The sequence below is a fragment of the Eremothecium cymbalariae genome, chromosome 7 (genome assembly GCF_000235365.1).
Source record: "Eremothecium cymbalariae DBVPG#7215 chromosome 7, complete sequence".
Lineage (NCBI taxonomy): Eukaryota > Fungi > Ascomycota > Saccharomycetes > Saccharomycetales > Saccharomycetaceae > Eremothecium > Eremothecium cymbalariae.
In genome coordinates this window covers 484,192-504,964 of record NC_016455.1, presented here as the reverse complement: position 1 = coordinate 504,964, position 20,773 = coordinate 484,192, and the positions used below count along the sequence as shown (strand labels likewise).

The 20,773-nt window shown below is 41.6% G+C and overlaps 7 protein-coding genes and 1 non-coding gene across 8 annotated transcripts, besides 1 other annotated feature; 5 read left to right on the top strand and 3 right to left on the bottom strand.

Moving 5' to 3' along the window:
- Positions 1 to 190: 190 nt before the first annotated feature.
- RGT1 (Rgt1p) lies at positions 191 to 3,385 on the bottom strand (the record flags this gene model as incomplete). Its single annotated transcript, XM_003647853.1, has 1 exon — positions 191 to 3,385. One exon carries the CDS (start codon positions 3,383 to 3,385, stop codon positions 191 to 193), a length of 3,195 nt encoding a protein of 1,064 aa, XP_003647901.1.
- A 647-nt stretch (positions 3,386 to 4,032) lies between these two features.
- Positions 4,033 to 4,273: a sequence feature (soloLTR-fragment).
- Positions 4,274 to 4,472: 199 nt separating this feature from the next.
- Ecym_7238 lies at positions 4,473 to 4,545 on the top strand. The gene has a single exon. It is a non-coding gene; the product is annotated as a tRNA-Ala (tRNA).
- A 1,783-nt stretch (positions 4,546 to 6,328) lies between these two features.
- Positions 6,329 to 9,028, top strand: PMA1 (H(+)-exporting P2-type ATPase PMA1; the record flags this gene model as incomplete). The annotated part of the gene is made up of 1 exon (XM_003647852.1): positions 6,329 to 9,028. The coding sequence occupies one exon, from the start codon at positions 6,329 to 6,331 to the stop codon at positions 9,026 to 9,028; it is 2,700 nt and encodes an 899-aa protein (XP_003647900.1).
- Positions 9,029 to 10,087: 1,059 nt separating this feature from the next.
- Positions 10,088 to 12,283, top strand: PUF4 (Puf4p; the record flags this gene model as incomplete). Its single annotated transcript, XM_003647851.1, has 1 exon — positions 10,088 to 12,283. The coding sequence occupies one exon, from the start codon at positions 10,088 to 10,090 to the stop codon at positions 12,281 to 12,283; it is 2,196 nt and encodes a 731-aa protein (XP_003647899.1).
- Positions 12,284 to 12,559: 276 nt separating this feature from the next.
- On the bottom strand, positions 12,560 to 15,391 carry PDR1 (drug-responsive transcription factor PDR1; the record flags this gene model as incomplete). Its single annotated transcript, XM_003647850.1, has 1 exon — positions 12,560 to 15,391. The coding sequence occupies one exon, from the start codon at positions 15,389 to 15,391 to the stop codon at positions 12,560 to 12,562; it is 2,832 nt and encodes a 943-aa protein (XP_003647898.1).
- A 2,023-nt stretch (positions 15,392 to 17,414) lies between these two features.
- Positions 17,415 to 18,104, top strand: LDB7 (Ldb7p; the record flags this gene model as incomplete). The annotated part of the gene is made up of 1 exon (XM_003647849.1): positions 17,415 to 18,104. The coding sequence occupies one exon, from the start codon at positions 17,415 to 17,417 to the stop codon at positions 18,102 to 18,104; it is 690 nt and encodes a 229-aa protein (XP_003647897.1).
- Positions 18,105 to 18,421: 317 nt separating this feature from the next.
- Positions 18,422 to 19,162, bottom strand: SCL1 (proteasome core particle subunit alpha 1; the record flags this gene model as incomplete). The annotated part of the gene is made up of 1 exon (XM_003647848.1): positions 18,422 to 19,162. The coding sequence occupies one exon, from the start codon at positions 19,160 to 19,162 to the stop codon at positions 18,422 to 18,424; it is 741 nt and encodes a 246-aa protein (XP_003647896.1).
- A 746-nt stretch (positions 19,163 to 19,908) lies between these two features.
- On the top strand, positions 19,909 to 20,427 carry MPO1 (2-hydroxy-palmitic acid dioxygenase MPO1; the record flags this gene model as incomplete). Its single annotated transcript, XM_003647847.1, has 1 exon — positions 19,909 to 20,427. The coding sequence occupies one exon, from the start codon at positions 19,909 to 19,911 to the stop codon at positions 20,425 to 20,427; it is 519 nt and encodes a 172-aa protein (XP_003647895.1).
- Between the last annotated feature and the right edge of the window lie 346 nt (positions 20,428 to 20,773).

The following is a 20,773-nucleotide window of genomic DNA, read 5'->3' as shown; positions in this document are numbered from 1 at the left end:
ATGGGGAAGGGAGAGGAGTCTTTATGGTTTATAAAGGTAACTAATGAGCCTTCATCTTGATATTAGCATGAATAATTTAAAGATTTATTATATTATTTATGGAGTGGGGTGAAGGAGGAGGGGCCGATGGGAAGGGCATTCTATTTTATATATTTATCTCATAAGTAAAGCGGACTGTAGTATATTTAGGTCAGAACCAGCCCAGTTCTTCATCTTCTAGCAAACCCCATGCGATATCTATAAATTGTTGAATCATGACCTCTTGAGGGGTTGTTGGTTGGAAATCGTAACTGTAGAAGCGTGCCATGTTCCAAAACGGAGCAGAGGGAAGCAATTGATTTGTTTTACGGCGAAGATCATGGTTGAATATCTTGAAGGGTCTAGGGGAATGAGCAACGCTTTGTATTTGGATCATGTTGCTCATGCACCGGGATAGTGAAACAACTAGTTCTTGGGTGGAATGGTCCTGGGTGCCGGTGCCCATTATGTAGCCGATTAGAGAGGTGGGGATGTTTTTGGTTAATTCTATTACATTGAATAAGTCACGATAGATGGCGATTACGAACGGCGAAATTGTACCCTTTGTGAGTAGGAAGACAGTGCTGTAGGCACTAGGGGTCTGTGCCCGTGGAATTACGCAGTTTGTTGGGTTTAACTCTGTTATAAGGTGCAATAGTAAGTGAGCCTTGGCAGTTAGGCGGCAAATGGTTTTCGTGAGACGGGCACATAATTCAGTAGTCATCTCTGGTGGTGAGCATATTTCTTTGTGTTCAAACTTGGAAGCATCTGAAGCGGCCCTTTGTTTTGTTTGCTCCCCATGCCGACCTTCTGGATCTTCCTGGTGTAATCCCTTTTCGCAACTGGGCTTCCTGACAGTGCCCAATGGAATGGATAAGAGCTCGTCAATCAGCTGTCGTTTGGACCAGAGAAATTGATAGAATAGACCAGCAATAGTTGTGTCATCATCTAGAAAGGCACTACGGAACTCCCGGGGAGTTTGGAAGCTCCTTATAACAGAGTTTTGATTACTTTCTGTTTTGTTTGTATGATGAAGCGATTGAAGAGAAGTCATGAGTTTTCTTGTCTCACATAATTCGGTTATTAGAGCGCCTAATCTCAGGTTCGACATTATGACTTCTAATTTGTCTTCATCGCTCTCTATAGCCCATTTGTCGTTCTTTACAGATTCTTTAGGTCGAAACAAAGATTCAGTTAAATGGGCAATTGGAACAGAAATGAGCTTTGGAACGCCAAAACAACAACCCTGAAGCGAATCGAATACAACAAGACTGTAGTACAATCTTTTATACAATAGTTCAAAGCCGAGATAGTTATTTTCTTCAGCTATATGTTCGTAACCATCTGCTGACTTAGATTGGTTCACGGACCCACTAGGCGAAGGGACGGTAGTATCATCATGTAACATTAGCAGCTTAAAAAGCTTGAATTCGTTAAAGATCGTGACAGACATCCCTAACACAAATGAGTTATCGTAGCCTACCAATGCAAGGATGTAATTCAAAATTATGAAAGTGCTTAGATAGATGGTAGTAACCTTCGGTGAAATGGATTCCTTATATTCTCTTACCTTGGGATGTACATCAACTATCTTCTGAAAGCACTCGTTCAATGCAGATATAAATATGGACTGCACAAAGAGAGGATCCTCTTTATCCTCAACTTCATTGCTATTGAATGTTCCACCCATTATTGGATCGCTCTTGGCTGTCACGTTAGGCTGCAATGAAAAGGAAAGAGAATCAGCTGGTGTCTTTTCAGCAGAAATGCGGATCAAAAGTTCCAAGGAAGCCCTGAACCAGTGTAAAACGTAATTGTTCAACTCATGGACTTCGGATATCGGTTGCGTATTGACCATTAAAATCTCATTGGTTAATATCTGTTTATTAATGGGTAATATGGGGTAATTGACATGCATGTACTCATAATATGTATCGATTAGCTCCACATCTGGGATCCTCCCATATATGACTACGGTTCCTGCAGGATGGGTTGCAGCAGAATTTCCAGTTGTAAGCGCCTGGCCTGATGACTTAATACTGGGTTTCGAATCGCAATCGACAATATTTATGTTGCTTTGTGAATGTTCTGAAGGATTCTTATATTGTCCTGAAAATGTCTTTACACCAGTTGGTACAGCCTCTGCTGTCACTGGTGCGCCAGTAGTAGTGGAGATCGAGCCTCCTGTGGACTGAGCTTCAAGCCTGGGAGAATACCCAGGGGTTGAACCCGGAGAGACAGTATCGCGAAAGTTGCTATGTGAGTGCTGGAATGATAGATTCTGGTGTTGGCGTTGCTGGTGCTGGTGCTGGTGCTGGTGCTGGTGCTGGTGCTGCTGTTGAGATATTACAGTAGTTACTGGATGGGTATTAGATCCATTGGACGCCATAGCAAATTGTGAATAAGGATACTGCGGTGGAGGTGCCTGATGATAAGAATGAGATATTGGGTTTGACCGCACAATTAGCGATGGAATACTAGATGAACGCTCCCGTTCATCAGGCAGTTCTGGGGCTTGATCATGTTGCAAAAAGTAGTCCTGTATCGGCTGGAGTCCCCGAGATGAGGAGGAAGCTGTAGATGGAGTGTACTGCTCGTTCTGACCCGGTTTAGCAGGCGGCTCGCTGTGAACAGAATCTAAAGATGATCGCCTCTGGAATTGGTGCTCATAATACGGCACCTTCCAAAACTGCTGTTGCATTGGCGGAAACCGCTGCGGAGATGACTGTGCGGAAGTCTGGGGAACCGGAAGTGGAGATTGCAAGAGCGAATGCTGCTGAGTATTATTCATCGGTAAGTAATAATGCAGTGGTGGGAGCGCAACAGGAGTGCTACTAGTCGGGTGAGCTACATCTTCGCGCGCTAAAAGTGGCTGCCTGGGGTGTTGCTGCTGCTCATGTCCATTACCCGACTGCAAAGTTAAATATTCATCACTAGCACGTCGCTTCCGAGAATTGTGTCGCTCTTGCAAGATACTACTCGTCCGAGTATAACCTTTGGACGGACCTCGTTTCAATGGAACTCTTTCAAACGCGCATTTCTCATTGTTCTTATTACACCCCGTACATGACTGAGAATCTTCTCGATATTCACATTTAATCTTCTTACGACGACATTGATCACATGCCCTAGACACTTTGGTCCTACGCTTGCTCTCGCTTGAATTACTTTCCACAGAGCCTCGCCGAACTGCATGCTCCTCTATCGACGAATTACGTGAATTTCGAGAGACTTCCGCCATCGTCCCCGTCCCAGAATCCGTCCCCGTCCTAGTCGTTGTACTTGTCGTGCTCGTCGTCGTCTTCAACGACGACGACGACTGCACACCTGCTAATGCTGTCGGTCCTGAAGCTGCCACTGCGTTCATCGTTTCACTTATCGCTCAAGGGTACGAACCTAATACACCTATGCTTGCCGGATCTGAAGCTTCATGTAAACAGTGTTAGACCGAACCTGTTCTAGCTAATCTGTAGGAAATATCCTGTCTGATAATATCAAATATGCTAATCTCTAGCAAAGATGAAGGAAGGTTGAGGGAAGGCGGAAAATATAGGGAGAAGGAAGGACTAAAGGCTACAAAAGTGTGAAATTAAGTCCGCCTAGCAGCCTACACCGTTCAATATATTTCTAGCTTTTTTATAGATCTCTGACTTTTGTCGGAAATGTTTTTCCTCATCCCAAGTTTTGCCTTGCCATCTTAGGAATACAGAGATCGCCCCGGGTTGACTAACTCTATATTTAATCTGAGAACTCCCAGCCATTGATCTGCGAGCCAAGCAAATGTCCTCCTCTCAGAAGGTATAGGTGTACAAAGGCAATTGTAACCCATCACTTAAATCATTATTATTCTTTCTCTCCTATGCACTACTTGAAATAACTTGATTTGATCCTCGTTACTGCGCAAACCCATACAATTCTTGTTGCATTAGAGATCTGGAAATCGACTTTCATCCTCAAAAAACAAAAATAATTGTCGAGGGCCACTAGTTGGGGTCACGTGCTAGCTTGAACTTCTCGTCACGTGCCAACTAATACTTAGGTTGATGATCAGTTACTGTTTATATAGTCGCTAATCTGGCTCAACTACCCTCTGGGGATCTAGCTGGACCTATATCTAATCTAATCTAGCTAGTTTGGGTCTTCTTATATAGTTTCTGTTGTCCTACTTAAGCTCTCTTGCTTACTTGCTATGCAGATTCCTAGCCGATAACAGCTCAGTGGTTATCTTGACACTTCTAACAACTCTGATTCGCTGTTATACAATGGTTATCATCTTCATAGTCTCCTAACGACTCTGATTCGCTGCTTCTTTGTCTTGTTATCGTGACTATCAACATGCTCCTTAGCCTGACTATCATAACTATCGGGATGCTCTTTTGATTTTACGACACATCAATCAGGTGCAACACACGTCACTCATTACAGTATGTACCAAGGACGTACCATAAGTATATGGGCAAATGGCGCAGTTGGTAGCGCGCTTCCCTTGCAAGGAAGAGGTCCCCGGTTCGATTCCGGTTTTGTCCACATATCTCGGTTTTCATGTTCGTCTTCCGCGCAATCCTTTTTATTTCCGATAGCAAGCAGCAAATCCTCGAGCTGCTTTTTTCATCTCCAAAAAGAAATATGTACGGCGCTTGCCATATACGTCATTACTTAGAAACCCGCACGCACCTCATTATCTCTGGCCGTTCTTTTTTATGCTCGAGCATTTTTGTTTATCTTTTTGCATTTCGGAAACAAACTTCCTAAACGGGCAAATCAGATATACACTTCCAACGGTATATCTCGCTAAACACATCGAAACCACAATACAAATGCACTTGGAAAAATAATACCTCGCGACAAAAATGCGTAGCTCTTCAAAGGAAAAGCAGGATCCCTTTTTTACTGAATGAATGTTCAATGACCATTATTTAGAAAAAAGACTTTCTTCGAGGTTATTTCTTTTTTTTGTTTGTGATTTGTGATTTTATTGGGAAAGAGTCGGAGCGCGGTAAGCGATGGATGGATGATGTGAGCGGGAAGTCTCACACGCACGACAACATACATAACTTTTTGTTTTTCTTTTTTGTGGTTTTTTTTGTTGTTGTTGTTTTAGTCTACGTATACAAACAATAAATGTACATCTTCCCTACTTATAACCCTATTAATGTATGATGGAGGGCGGTGGAATTGGAGCAGTGTGCAGTGTCACTACTCGGTTCAATCTTTGTACTAAGGTTCATCATGCATGTAGCATCACCATCGTTGCCGTCTATATCTTGCACCCGTGTAATAACTCTAGCAGGCCCACATGCCTATTAGTAATTTCCATGACATAGCAGCACCCTGTATATTGTGGGAGCTTTTATCGATAAAAATACTTCGTCTCGACCAATGGGGTTGTTTTTGTGTAGAATAATAATGCCCTGGGACGCTCTCGCCAGCTTTCGCAACACTTCCGTGCACCTCCTACGGCATTTTCTGGAAATGCACACATGCACTTCCGAGCCGCTCGCTTGTCTCTCAAGGGCCAGACAAGAAAAACGACAGCAGCAGAGGCAGAAGCAGAAGCAGAAGTAGATAGCAGAGTTGCAGCTGTCGCTGTAAAGGAGTGGTATCACAGTAGTGGTGGTAGCTGCGGGACCGTAGACGGTTACGGATTACCTATTTTTCCAGCTCGAAGACGAAGGCGGACAGGGCGTCAGTGGACAAGTGAACGGTCGCAGACATCTTCCAAATGGCTCGGGTGGTTTAGTACTACGAAGGTGGAGAGGGCCAGTGTTGGTAGTGGTATGTCTGTGGGAAATGAGCAGTATGAGTGAAGGCCCGGCCCCTAGAGAACGGCAGAGAGGTGACAGCAACATGCGGAAGATCTATAGGGAGATTAAAGCAGTGCACGCATATAGAGGGAAAATGCGAGCAGAACACAGAGCAGTAAGCAGAGTGAGGAGAAGGGCAAACAGAGACAGAGAGAAAGAGGAGAAGGACGGCCATGAAAAGAGCTGGAGAAGTGTTGAAGCCCGACCTAACGTAATAGAAAATAATAAAAAAAATAGAGCTTATGTATATGATGTGATGTAGAATGGGAAAAATTGATAAAGAAAAAAATTTAGGTATAAAAAGTTTGCGAAAAGAGACTAAAATTTCGAGCATTGTGATTAAATTTGATTGGTTGTTTAGTTGTCTTTGTATATTATATATATTATTGTATATATATAAGCACACACTGGGAGTGGTATTACTACAGTATAGTTCTCTCAGTTGTTTTGGGCTTTTTTCAACAATAAAAGATACTGAATTGGCTTAAGTGATAGTGTCTTCAGAAATGACGGGAGTTACAGAGCCTACTTTGGAAAAGCCGGTGGATGCCCTTGATTCAGAGGATGAAGAGGATGAGGATATTGACCAATTGATTGAGGATTTACAATCTAATCATGGGATAGATGATGATGAGCTTGGAGAGGACAGCGCTGGAGGTTCTGCCAGACCGGTTCCCGAAGAATTGCTGCAAACCGATCCATCTTATGGTTTAACTTCTGATGAGGTTGTTAAACGTAGGAAGAAGTATGGTTTGAACCAAATGGCTGAGGAACACGAGTCCTTAATTGTGAAGTTTTTGATGTTTTTCATTGGTCCTATTCAGTTTGTCATGGAGGCCGCTGCTATATTGGCAGCTGGTTTGGAGGCCTGGATTGATTTTGGTGTTATTTGTGGTTTGTTATTGTTGAATGCTGGTGTTGGTTTTATACAGGAGTACCAAGCTGGATCCATTGTCGAAGAGTTGAAGAAGACTTTGGCCAACTCTGCTATCGTCATTAGAGACGGTAACTTGGTTGAAATCCCTGCCAATGAGGTTGTTCCAGGTGATATTTTGCAATTGGAAGATGGTACGGTCATCCCTGCTGATGGTCGTTTGGTTACTGAAGGTTGTTTCATCCAGATCGACCAGTCTGCTATAACTGGTGAATCCTTGGCTGTAGACAAGAGATATGGTGATGCTACCTTCTCTTCTTCAACTGTCAAGAGAGGTGAGGGTTTCATGATTGTCACTGCCACTGGTGACAACACCTTCGTTGGTAAAGCTGCAGCTTTGGTTAACAAGGCTGCAGCTGGTAGCGGTCACTTTACCGAAGTGTTGAACGGTATTGGTACTATCTTATTGGTTTTGGTCATTTTTACCTTGTTAGTTGTTTGGGTCGCGTCTTTCTACAGGTCTAACGGTACCGTTAGAATCTTGAGATACACCCTGGCTATTACGATTGTTGGTGTTCCAGTTGGTTTACCTGCAGTTGTCACCACAACTATGGCTGTTGGTGCCGCCTACTTGGCCAAAAAGAAGGCTATTGTTCAAAAGTTGTCTGCAATTGAGTCCTTGGCTGGTGTGGAGATCTTATGTTCCGACAAGACCGGTACTTTGACCAAGAACAAGTTGTCATTGCACGAACCTTACACTGTTGAGGGCGTTGATCCAGATGATTTGATGTTGACTGCTTGTTTAGCTGCCTCAAGAAAGAAGAAAGGTTTGGATGCTATTGACAAAGCTTTCTTGAAGTCTTTGATTAGCTACCCAAGAGCAAAAGCTGCTTTGACTAAATACAAGGTTTTGGAGTTCCATCCATTCGACCCAGTTTCTAAGAAGGTTACTGCTATCGTTGAATCCCCAGAGGGTGAAAGAATTGTTTGTGTTAAGGGTGCTCCTCTATTTGTTTTGAAAACTGTTGAGGAGAACCATTTGGTTCCAGAAGATATCAAGGAGAATTACGAAAACAAGGTTGCTGAATTGGCTTCTAGAGGCTTCAGAGCTCTAGGTGTTGCCAGAAAGAGAGGTGAAGGTCACTGGGAAATTTTGGGTGTTATGCCATGTATGGATCCTCCAAGAGACGACACTGCTCAAACTGTCAATGAAGCTAGACACTTGGGTTTGAGCGTCAAGATGTTGACCGGTGATGCTGTTGGTATTGCAAAAGAGACTTGTAGACAATTGGGTTTGGGTACTAACATTTACAATGCTGAAAGATTAGGTCTAGGTGGTGGCGGTGATATGCCAGGTTCCGAATTGGCCGATTTCGTTGAAAATGCTGATGGATTTGCTGAAGTTTTCCCACAACACAAGTATAATGTTGTTGAAATCCTGCAACAAAGAGGTTACTTGGTTGCCATGACTGGTGATGGTGTTAATGATGCTCCTTCTTTGAAGAAGGCTGACACTGGTATTGCTGTTGAAGGTGCTACTGATGCCGCCAGATCTGCTGCTGATATTGTGTTTTTGGCCCCTGGTTTATCTGCTATTATTGATGCTTTGAAGACTTCCAGGCAAATTTTCCACAGAATGTATTCTTATGTTGTTTACCGTATTGCCTTGTCTTTGCACTTGGAGATCTTCTTTGGTCTATGGATTGCCATCTTGAACCGTTCTATGAACATTGAATTGGTTGTGTTCATTGCCATTTTTGCCGACGTCGCTACTTTGGCTATTGCTTACGACAACGCTCCATATGACCCTAAGCCAGTCAAGTGGAACCTACCCAGATTATGGGGTATGTCCGTCATTTTGGGTATTATCTTAGCGATTGGTTCCTGGATTACATTGACCACTATGTTCGTGAAGAGGCATGGTATCATCGAGAACTTTGGTTCTATTGACGGTGTCTTGTTCCTTCAAATCTCTTTGACTGAAAACTGGTTGATCTTCATTACCAGAGCTGCTGGTCCATTCTGGACTTCTGTCCCATCATGGCAATTGTCTGGTGCTGTGTTCCTAGTTGACATTATTGCTACCCTCTTTACAGTATTCGGCTGGCGGTCTCAGAACTCGAGCGACATCGTCACCGTTGTCAGAGTCTGGGTCTTCTCTTTTGGTGTGTTCTGTGCCATGGGTGGTGCTTATTACTTAATGTTCACCTCAGAGTCTTTCGACAGATTAATGAATGGTAAACCATTAAGAGAGAAGCCATCTGGCAGGTCTGTTGAAGATTTCTTGGTTGCCATGCAAAGAGTCTCTACCCAGCACGAAAAGGACAACTAATTGCACACATTCAGAGATCATTTTATCGTTTGAATTTTTTTAATTTTTAATTTATCTGGGACTTGGTAAATCTCGAGCATTTTAAAAGGTACCAGGCTCGATTAACATCCCTTTTATTATAAACACGTACAATCGACTTCCAACTTTTTTGACACTTCCACAGTTTCTCCGGTCGCTGTCCTTTTTACCCAGGTACACACCAAATTCGAATTCTGTGGATTTTACCAAGCGAACGTGGGAGAACTCCCCTGACTAAGGATCTCCCGCATTTTACAGATGGAAGACTGAGCCTTAATTGTCCACAGTCCTACTTCCCTGTAACATTGGTATGCGGGTAATTCGTACCGACATACACATGCACCAACGCACACACGCACATGCACTTTTTGTAGTTATTATATCTATATTCTATTGGTTAATGTATTATTTTTCATATAATCTGCCATTCTATCCTAATTAGGACTCATAATATTCTGCCTCTTCTGTATATATATATGCATGCTTACTGTCACCACATCAAAACGACAGGAGGGACGGATTTGTCAAGTTTCGAATTTCGTACATAATGCTAAATCAAATACGTTACCCGGCCAAGAGGAAAATTTTTTTTTCAGCAGCATGTCTGTAAGAAATTTGGAAGACAAGGCGAATTAAGCATGTTTATAATTGTACAGATTCGAAAAGTAGTTGTAGGGTTACTTCTCAAAACTTTAGACATACAATTCAAGTTTTGATAGGAGTTCAAAAGAGTGTGTGTTAATTGTTACCTAATAGCTGCAGATACTCGCACCTTACTCTCACTTAATATTGTGTTGTTTGAAAAATTGAGTGTTAGATATCTCGTTCCTCATTGTACATTAGTGTTGGTATCTTAAAAACTGTATTTTAGTCCTATTTTATTTCAGGTGCGTGTGTTCTACTCTATTTTGAAATCAAGTATCATTGTACATTAGTTGTTATAGGCTTTCCATTTGGCATATTTTTTATTTGGAGGGTATCAATTGGTGACAAACATTCTGTACATTAGTAGAAAACGAAGAAGAAATAGTTTGAAGCGGGATGCCTCAGGTTCCAACTGATAGTGGAACGCAGTCGAGTGAGGCAGTAATTCCAGAGACGATCAATGCGGCTTTAGGACAATTACATTTGGACGATCTGGAAGAGACCAAAAATGTTGGTTCAGCTGAGTTGCAGCATGGGGAGGATTCTGCTGCTAGTGGTCCTAACGGTGTGCATTTACAGCCCAATGGGATATTTCAACCTCCTCCACATCCTCAGATGATAAATCCGTTCCTTCCATATCCTTTGATGCACATTCCTCATAATGGGTTTTTCCCTCCAGGGGATGGGACTATGGTTCCGTTGGATTCCAGCGCGGCAGGTGATTTTAGCAACCCTATGGTACCTACTCCTCCACAAACGTCCGGTCTCGAGATTGTTCCTGAACCCTTGTGGTCAGCTAGTCAGGACTATCAGTTTATGCATAGTTCCTCATTTGCCGATGCAACCGCGACCAAAACGGCGGTCGCAGCAGCAACTAGCATCGAGGATGAAGAACATTTGCCACCCAATGAACCTGGAGTGGCTCATAGAAGGCAGACTTTTCACAGTATTACCAATACTGAATTGCTTGGAGGTATTCACACAGCCCCATTGACAAAAGCAGACCCCACCGATGATGACTCTAAGACGGCAAATGACGCCAAAGGTGGAGAACTGGTTGATACGAGTTACCCACAAGCTGCATACCCTTATGGAGGCCCCTTGCTACAACCAAACCCAGTTCTTTCTGGACACATTCCATCTGTAGCGGGTCCAAACTACAGTATTCCATCACCTTTCCCTGGATATGGGTTTACTTCTCCATTTTCTCCCATTCCTGGGACTTCGCCACTTACTGCTTCTCAGCATATGAATGGTCTTCAACTTCCTAACGGCAATGTTTCACCATCTCCAATGGACGGTAATAATGGTTGGATGTATCCCCCTCCAGGAAATCATCCATTTCCTACCCATATGGTACCTCATCATCAGATGCTAGCTGCTCCAAATGGTAGTCCACATTATCACACTAGCACTCGTTCTCGTAATGGTCAGGGTGGAAAACGGAACAACCCCAGTAATACTTCCCATAACAATGGGAATATTCGTAATGGAGCTGAAAGCAACAAGTTCCGTGGCGGTCACAACCACCACCACCATCATCACCACCACCATCATCACCACAACAGTAGGTCTGATGATGTAGCTCGCTATGCTGATGCTAAATTAGAAGAATATATTGGAAAAATTTACTCTTTATGCAAAGACCAACACGGTTGCCGTTTCCTACAGAGGCAGTTGGATATTGGTGGTTCGGAAGCGGCCACTTCTATCTTTGAAGAAACCAATCAATATGTTGTAGAACTGATGACAGACTCTTTTGGTAACTATTTGATTCAGAAACTAGTTGAAAGGGTAACTGAGGAACAAAGGATCACTTTGGTTAAATCGTCTGCTCCTCGGTTTGTCTCCATAGCTCTGGACCCACATGGAACCAGGGCGTTGCAGAAACTAGTCGAATGCATCGATACTGAAGTGGAATCGCAAACTATTATCAGTTCTTTAAGAGACTCTGTGGTTGAGTTAAGCAGAGACTTAAATGGTAACCATGTTGTCCAAAAATGTCTTCAAAGGTTATCTTCTGCAGAATCTCAATTTATCTTCGATGCGGCATGCAAGGAATGTGTTAAAATTGCTACTCATAGGCATGGATGTTGTGTATTGCAGCGCTGTTTGGATCATGGAAACAAAGAACAACGCAAACAGCTGTGCGACAATATCTTGGACAATGTTAACTTACTAACTTTAGATCCCTTTGGAAATTATGTTGTCCAGTACATATTAACAAAAGAATCAGAGCTTGGATCCAATCACCGTCATACGCATGAAATAGTCAATATATTAAAGCCAAGAATTATTGAATTATCTCTACACAAATTTGGTTCTAATGTGGTTGAAAAAATCCTGCGGACTCCTATTGTCGCAGAAATTATGATCGCTGAGTTATTAAATACTGGTGCTAGTCATGGTATAGAACAGTTATTGCACGATGGATTTGGAAATTATGTCTTGCAAACTGCATTAGATGTTGCAAAACCTGCAAATTCTTATCTTTACAATCGTTTAACGGAAATTTTGAAACCAATGTTAATTGGTCCTATCAGGAATACACCTCATGGTAGAAGAATCATGAGCATAGTGCAAATCGAATAAACGTAATTTTGTCATGAAAGCACTCCAATAACCCTCAAATAATTACCGGAATTATATATATTAACAATATGTAAGATTTGAGGAAATCAATTCAAAATCCTCATATCTTATATTATTATCCTATTATGTTGTAAATAATTTTTTACTTTTTGTATACTAACATATTATTCGTAACGAAATGATTATAGTCATTTGTAAAGCTTGAGTCTTAATTTCTACAAATTATATCAAAAATGAACGAACATACATTTTATTTACTCATATAGATATTTACTATTAGTGTTGTTTACTGAATGTAGTTATTTCGCTATCAAGCAAAAAATCCTCCAATAAAACACTATAAAGGTTTGTAACATCCCGATAATTGACAAACTCATCAAGGGAACCTAAATCAAACACCAGCGGATCATTCAATGAGGTCCAAATATTGGAGTTCGTGATAGGCGCCGGCTGCGGCGACATCCGTGAAGAACCTGAAGGTCTAAGCCCTTGTAATTCTATAGGTACATTCTCGGAGTTACTTTGAGAGTTACAGGGTTTTAATGGGTCTTTATAGTAATCAGTTAAGCCAGAATTCTGAAGATTAGATAAATCACAAGTTTCATTATTTATGCGTGATTTTTCGGATTCAGAGTTCCAAGATTCGCTGAGCAGTTTCTTGATGCTTAAATGGAAAAAGTGTTTCTTTTGTGTACCCAAACAGGGTTTGAAGTATATAGACTCCGCATCTAAAAGGTTGGAAGCGATAGTAACCAAAGTTGGATCATACTGCAAAATTAAATTAGATAGACCTTTATCATCGAGTGCATGATTGTTTCTGAACACTTGCAAAACCATGCGGAACAATATGGCACTAAAAATAATCCCCTTCACAGAATCATGCGCCTTTTTTGATGTATCAGTAATTTCAGGAAGCACTTTGTATAGTTTATCTATATGGCGAACGTATCTCAAGGTCATAAGAATATCCTCAGTTTTGATATCTTTTTCAACTAAAAAATATTCCGATAATACTATCAGTGATGATAAAGAAATACTCATCAATGATGTCCATTCAAAAGAAGGACATTCTAAGATAGCCCTGTTAAGTATTATCCTCCAAGAGTCATATAAACGCTTCCTTAATTTCACAGATATACTCTCTGCAAGAGGAGGCATTGGGTTATTTTGGTCAACACTAAATCGGGACAATAATGAAAGAGATGATAATATCAAGGAACATAGAACAGATTCTATATTTACGATAAAAGTGGTGATTTTGAGATTCATAGTTGTTTCAATTTCTGACGTACCATTAGAATCAAGTCCATTCCAACTGTACAGCTTATCAATGTGTAGAATAATGGTATCAAAACGAGCTAACAATAACTCAATATCCTTGATAATATTTTTGAGCGTAGCGTTCCTTGCTTCTATAGGCTTCGACCAGTTACGAAAGTCTGTGTACTGTCTTTGGAATAAAACGTTGCTCTTGAAATCAGCCGTTACAAGGGCAATTGCCAAATGTCCATAATCCAGTAGATGATTTAAAGGCTTGTCAAACCTAAATTGATAGTCTAAAACTTTTCCAAAGAACTCCACACTATCAAGAAAACCCAATTCGGACATGTAATGAGGGAATAAACACAGCGTGCTATTCTGGTTGGTCGATGACACCTTGCCAGAAAACATACCGTGGTATATTTCCCAGCTATAGATCTTCCACCATATTTCACGCCTTCTGTTAGCCGTATTTTCATCCATCACTAAGTAATGTTCCCAACGATGCAGCCCGCATTCGTGCGCAATAGATACTGCATGTGCCAACAATTCAGAGATATCTGGGTTTTCACAACCAAAACCATATTGCAGATTAGAATCTAGAAATTCAGTAACAAGATCCAATGTTTCCACGATAGGCTCAATGGAATATGTGGCACGAGTTATGGTCTCAAGAAATAACGTGTACAGGATTTCTTCTTCCTCGAAAAATTGTTTCATACACCTTAGTATTTCTTCATCACCACACCTCTTGGAAAATCTTGAGATTGTGTTGGTATAAGCAATGTGATGATGCCGTAGCAGTTCGATCGAATATTTACACAGCTTTAAATTATCTCTATTGTACCAGCATTTGGAATTTGAGCTAGTATCCAGCGATGCTAAATCTGGGCATACTTTGATGGCCTTGGAAACTGTATTAGGTGATATTTGAGATATTAGATATCTAATTCTTGACTGGATATCTGAATCAACCATTCCATCAAGTTGAGGGTGGTCCGAAAAGTAGGCATCTAAAGGCATATCCCAAGTCTTCGGATTCTCACGAGGCACAAAACACAGATCAAAAAATCTCAAAGTAATGTATAGAGTTTCTTTGCACCCCCGTGATGCTCGGATTGTTGGAGACATTACCTGGCTGAAAATATACCCAATTCCTCTAATAGAAAGTGAAATAAAGGAAGAATACATCCCTATGTCCCTATCAAAAAATGGCGCCTGCCCCAGATACTTTGCTGCCTTAGATGGAACAAAAGATGAGTGTTTTGAGAGATAAATATGATCCTGATGTGATGCTTTCAGAAGCTGCGCTTCAAGACATGGATCATTAGGTGGTACCTTAAAAAACTCCTCCACCACCTTAGGTGTACTCAACTGCACCTGTAGCCGGTCCAACTCCTCCTGCAACTTGGCGATTGCACTATATATGGCCTGCGATTTAAAACTCTTCTCCAGCTCCGATATCATCCCCTTGAGCTTCTCTGCCCTCTTCCAAATCCCCGTATGGTCCTCATGCGGCGTAACTCCAATTAACTCAGCCACCGTATCATCACTCAACGAACTAAGCACCGACCCACATCCTAAACCAACCCCATCGCATCCTTGCTGCTTCAATTCCCCATCCTGAATAATACTAGAATCACTGCTTATAATTGTCAACCCTCCGGGAGTCGTCTCAGTCGATATCGCCCTACCCTTCTGCGCCCCTCCAGATGAATATACACACCCACATTGGTATGCTACACAACATGCACAAGGTTGCGTCCCTGTACACTTGATCTTTCGTCTCCGGCAGTTATCGCATGCCCTCTTGATTTTCAACTGTGACTTCTTAACTTTACCCACCATCTTTTATTCCAACAATTTTCTCACTAATCTATTCCTTGTTGAACTTCCGTTTATAACATATATAATATATTAATTAAACTGAAATTCCATAATAAAAAATCAACTTCATTAAAATCAAGAAGCCAAATTTTCGCGCAGCTTTTTGCCACATTAAACTCGCCTTACAGCTATTTAACAAAATTCATCATCCTTACCACCATCATTCCTCATGCATCACTTATGCTAGAAAAATCTAATGCTCTCCTTAATTACTTAATAAAACTTACCGTATCTCTCCAGCTCTTCGAATATGTGAATATGAAGGAACCCGACCTCTCATGATAACTCTCAGTATGGATATCGCCCTGCGCCGTTTAATTCTTGTCCATCGATTCTTTTTTAAGTAACCGCACGCTGCCTTCGAAAGTCCATTATAAAAAGTGTCTACGAGAGAGGTGCTAAGATCACTTCCAATCGATGGTTTAGCAACGTACGTACGTGCACGACGCCTGCCTGGTGCTTGAGCGTGGGACAACCAGAGCTAACCTATGAGAAAGACATTTTCACCTAATCAACGCCTGCCAGGTGCCGTGCATTGCCAGTAGATCATTTCTAAAAAGCTAATAGTTTCACCAAGACTCAGCTACACTACAGGAATACATACGCAGGATGTGGAACTGGCTGTTGGTTGTATTATTACGGAGTAGCTTGCAGTGTACGAACTTATTTGTGTAATTGTGAGCGAGCAGGTGCTTGGGAGTAGCTCTAAGAGGTAAAATATGAAACTTGGCATTAGGCGAAGTATTGGCAGTGACAAAAGCACAAGAAAGGTCATCCATCGGAGGCAATGGATGGCATTAATGCAGCGATTGCAGGCGTGGCGGACGGGCGGTTTTTTTGATATGTACTGCCCATTTAGTTACACCTAGTAAATATGTACATTTCTGGGGAAAGTTGTAAGGACCCCAGTAAGGGAGAATGAACAACGGAGTTTTTTACAGAGGCAGATCCTCAATCAGCTTTTCAGAGGAATGCACGGGAATAAATATATATATATATATCTGTAGGTACAACTGGACTCCGTTTCGCCATTTGTTTTTCGCTATATAGGCCACCACTGTGAGACAGCGGTCGACGATTGAAGGTCCACCGCTGGCGCAGTTGACGACTAAGGCAATTGCAGCTGTAATTGCCTTAGTCGTCAACTGCTTCCATAGAGGGTGTGCACATGGCTGCTGTAACAGTGCTGTAAATACTATTAGGTTTCAAACCATGCACTATGCATTTTGCTACTAGAAAACGAGCATTCATATGGCAGACAGTTAGTTGCAACATTTTTTTTAATAGGTCGCTGGCTGCTCCATTGGACGCCAGGTGGAGGGACTTCGATCTGGATGCTTTTCAAGATGGTTGTGATCATCTTGGTTCTCCTTGTTCTTATCCTACACTGGTGTCACATCCATCAAACAATATACGGAGAGTAAACATGTGACACTAGCATCGTGACAGCTGCCATGCCAGATCTGTTCCCACTGGAGACCAACCCAGACATCGAGTCCGCTTTTTACATTCTTCAATCTTTTATCATTATTATATGATGCTGATGCAGAACTCCATCGATGAAATATCAAGCCACACACACACACATCCAGCGGCCAGCAACCACCACTACAAGCACCACCATCATCGACGGATGAACGCCACATACCGAATAACCCTAGCCAAACAGCTCAGGTCCTTGTGCCACAGCATGCCGGCGATGGTCTGTGGGAGGAGTTACGCTGCCGCTGGCCGATTGTTCACCGAACCAGGGTAACCACGATTGTCCATACGTAGTGGAAATCGGAAAACAAAAAATAGTAAAACCACAATCCTCCATACCCGTTAGTGTTATATTGGATTCGAAAGAGAACACATACACAACTCCCTTGTTAAAGAAGGCCCATAGTACTGGACAATTGCTAATCTATTAGATTGATTCACAGATTTTAATATAAACAATATAGCACGTACTGAAAAAATAAAGAGAGCAAGAACACAAACGATGTCAGAAATCCGTAGCTATTACAATGTCATTTCTGACTTATCCTGCTTTGAATCGTCCGATAAAGTGTCCTTCACCGAAGAACAGCTTTTAGAATTGACACAACAGGAGTATGATAACAGAGAAACCAGGGATGATTTGTCTAAGTCAGGACTTCATTTTGATCCAATAAAAAGAATACCGATGCATTCCTATCTCGGCCCATTGACGGCTCGCGATGCAGAAGAAGCTGCGAAACATTTGGGGTTTTACAACTTGAAGCATACGCTTTTGGGCGGGTACGTGCCACGCAACCAATTAGAATCTCTATCGAGCACAGATTTTGCACATTATCTTCACAAGATATTAGAATGCGAGGGCCCGTTAGATTCGTATAGCAAGTATGTGAATGTTGGAAGAATCCCTATTGGATCTATAGACCCAGTAAACGAGTTACCGGTTCCGCTTTCGGCGAAGACACCCGTTCAGGTTCAAGCAGGAACGCCTGGATCGTCGTCTTCTACTAAGGTTCAGACGCCTAGTAGTAGTGCGACTCCGTCGGCTGGAACCCCTCCTATCGTTAATACTACTATAAAAAAAGCTGGCGAATCACATATAAAAAAGGTGGTGCTTTGCAAACTCTGCAAGAAAAGGTTCAGCGGGCCTAGAAGATTTACCGAGTTTTCCAATCATATGTGTATGAAAGGCTAGGTTGCGCAAGTTTTATTTTGAAATTGGCCTTGTTTTTGAGTATGAACATTATGTAATATTATTGTTAGCAGTATTTTTTATTGTATTCTGACACTGAAATGAATGTTGTAATATTGGTTGTAACCAATCCTACTACTACTACTACTTGTCCTAAAATCATTGATTACTCTGTCATGCATGAAACACCCTCCGCCTCTGCTTCCATCTCCATCCACATCTTCACTCGGTAACGGTGTACATAACAAAAACACTATGTACTAAGTCTCGTTACAATGGCTTGCTACTTTCAGTTCAACATTCTTCTTTTTTGTTTTTGTTTAATCCTGCTCTGCAATCGCCACCAACCTTTGTTCGATTTCCTCTTGGCCTAAAACATAGAACTTATCCGCCTCTGCGATACCAACTTCCAAATCTTTGCTCGAAAAATCAGTGCCCAATGATGCACTCATCTGAGTGATCGCAAACTCAACCACCTTCTCCGACGTCTCTTCTTGCAGACAATCAACATTCAACTTCTTGAAATGCTTCTCCAACGCGGTAATTAGCTCTTGCTGTTTGGGCCCCGTCGCCGTCGCTTTATACCCTGTATAATATCCCGCTGGATCGCACTTGAAGATCGAGGGCCCCTTCTCCTCGTCTACAGAAATAAACGTCAAAACCACACCCAATGGCCTCATATAAGCTCTCTGTGTATACGTCTGTGCCAAGTTCGCAAGCCTCTTGGCAAGCACATGCACTGGAATATCGTACCCATACTCATACCGGAACTCAGCAGCCATGGATTTGCACCTCACCGCAACGTTTCTAGCATCCCCAATTGGACCTGTTGCACACATCCCAATATGCTTAGAAATAGGGAACATGTAAGAAACAGTCGCCGGATCAAGTAGCTTATCTGGAACCTTCTTCTGGTTCACCAAAACAACACAATTCTTGCCCTTAATAGCTACAGAATTAATATTCGTTTGGTTTGTAGCCTTAAACGCATACTCCACCTGGTACAAACGTCCCTCGGGCGAAAAAATCGTAATATGTCTATCGTATCCAGCTGCACTCATCTCAACCTATTATCGATATCTATATAGACAAATGTGGTACGTTTCTCCTTGTATTCTACAACTATTTTATATTAATAACAATGCTGTTTGCCACCTTCCATATAAAACAACGTAAAGATTAAAGATTCAAGAACTTCAACAAATTCAGGCATTTTAGCAGGTCACGTGAACATTTACGCAACGCCCCTTTAGCCCCATCTTCACGCAATGTCCGTCGGTATGTCTCCAACACCTTGACAAAAGAAACTGGATGGTTTCATCCTCTATATAACCTTTTTGTACCGGTATGATTATCGATTAGCTGACTGTGAATTAATGCAAGAATTGCTAAATCTACACTTAGGCCTGAATGTGCTTGAATACCAGCTAATGGTGGATAACTATGTTACTTTATGTTTCTGTAAATATTGGACTATACTTTCAATTTATATAAACTCTCTCATTTATTTACTTAATTACAATATTTGGAAAGTTGTTTTTGCGTATACAATGAATTCCAGGTAAGAATATATTGTACGATAGGGCGGGGAGGAACATAATGTTAGTAATCCTCAACAAGACTTACTTGCCGTCATTGCTTTTCTTTCCAACTTCTCGGTAGGCGAAGAAATCAGCCTTTTTTGTTTTACTTTTACTTAACATCAGTTTAGTTTAGTTTAGCTTGCTGCAGTCTACCGTATTTTATCCCAGTGGGTCCTTTATATTCATTCCATAAGAAAACACTACACTAAAGCCAAACTACCGAGATGAGAGCTCAACTGAAGGATGACTTACTTTTCTACAGAGCATATCATCAGAATAAGTACAACGTTTTGCTGCATATGATATGCGTTCCCGTTGTTTTGTTCCAGACCCTCCGCTTATTGTCATTTGTTGTAAACTGGCGTTTTGGTTTTACAGAGTTGACAGTTGCCATATATTCAATTTTTTATCTCTATCTACATATTCCAGTTGGTGTCATATCTACTATTCTATTGATTGGGTCAGACTACGCAATCCGCAGTGGTCTTGTGGCAACGTCAGTAAAGGTTACCTGGATAAGCTGGGTTGTAACGTGGTTGCTCCAGTTTCTCTCTCATTCAGTGTTTGAGGGAAGGAAGCCCGCCTTGTTCGACAGTTTCTTTCAAAGCCTTTTTACTGCTCCATTTTTTGTTTTATTTGAATATTTATTCTTGTTGGGTTTCTACCGCGAGCTACGGATCGAGCTGGATGAGACTTTTGATACCAAGCTTATTCAAGATGATGAGGAGACTGCTTCTGCTTAAAATGAGACGTCATTTATCTATGCACACGTAAAGTTGTTAAATACTTCCTTTTTTAACACTACATATATGACTTTTGACTAATTAGAGCCAATCGGTTGGCCTTGTTTAAATCAGAGACATTTTCCAGCTCAAGAGTAGTTACTAATGTACTATTGCGTAATGTGTAAGCAGCCGTGCCAAGCAAAAGACAAGAAAAAGAAAAAGAAAGAGAAACAGGAACGAAACATACTCATATGCATACTCATATGGATATCAGCGGGATCAGGAATGCTGTCATAAGTTCTAAAATGTACACATTACTATTCCTCTGGGGACTACCGGTCAACACTGCATTGTGACGCAATTT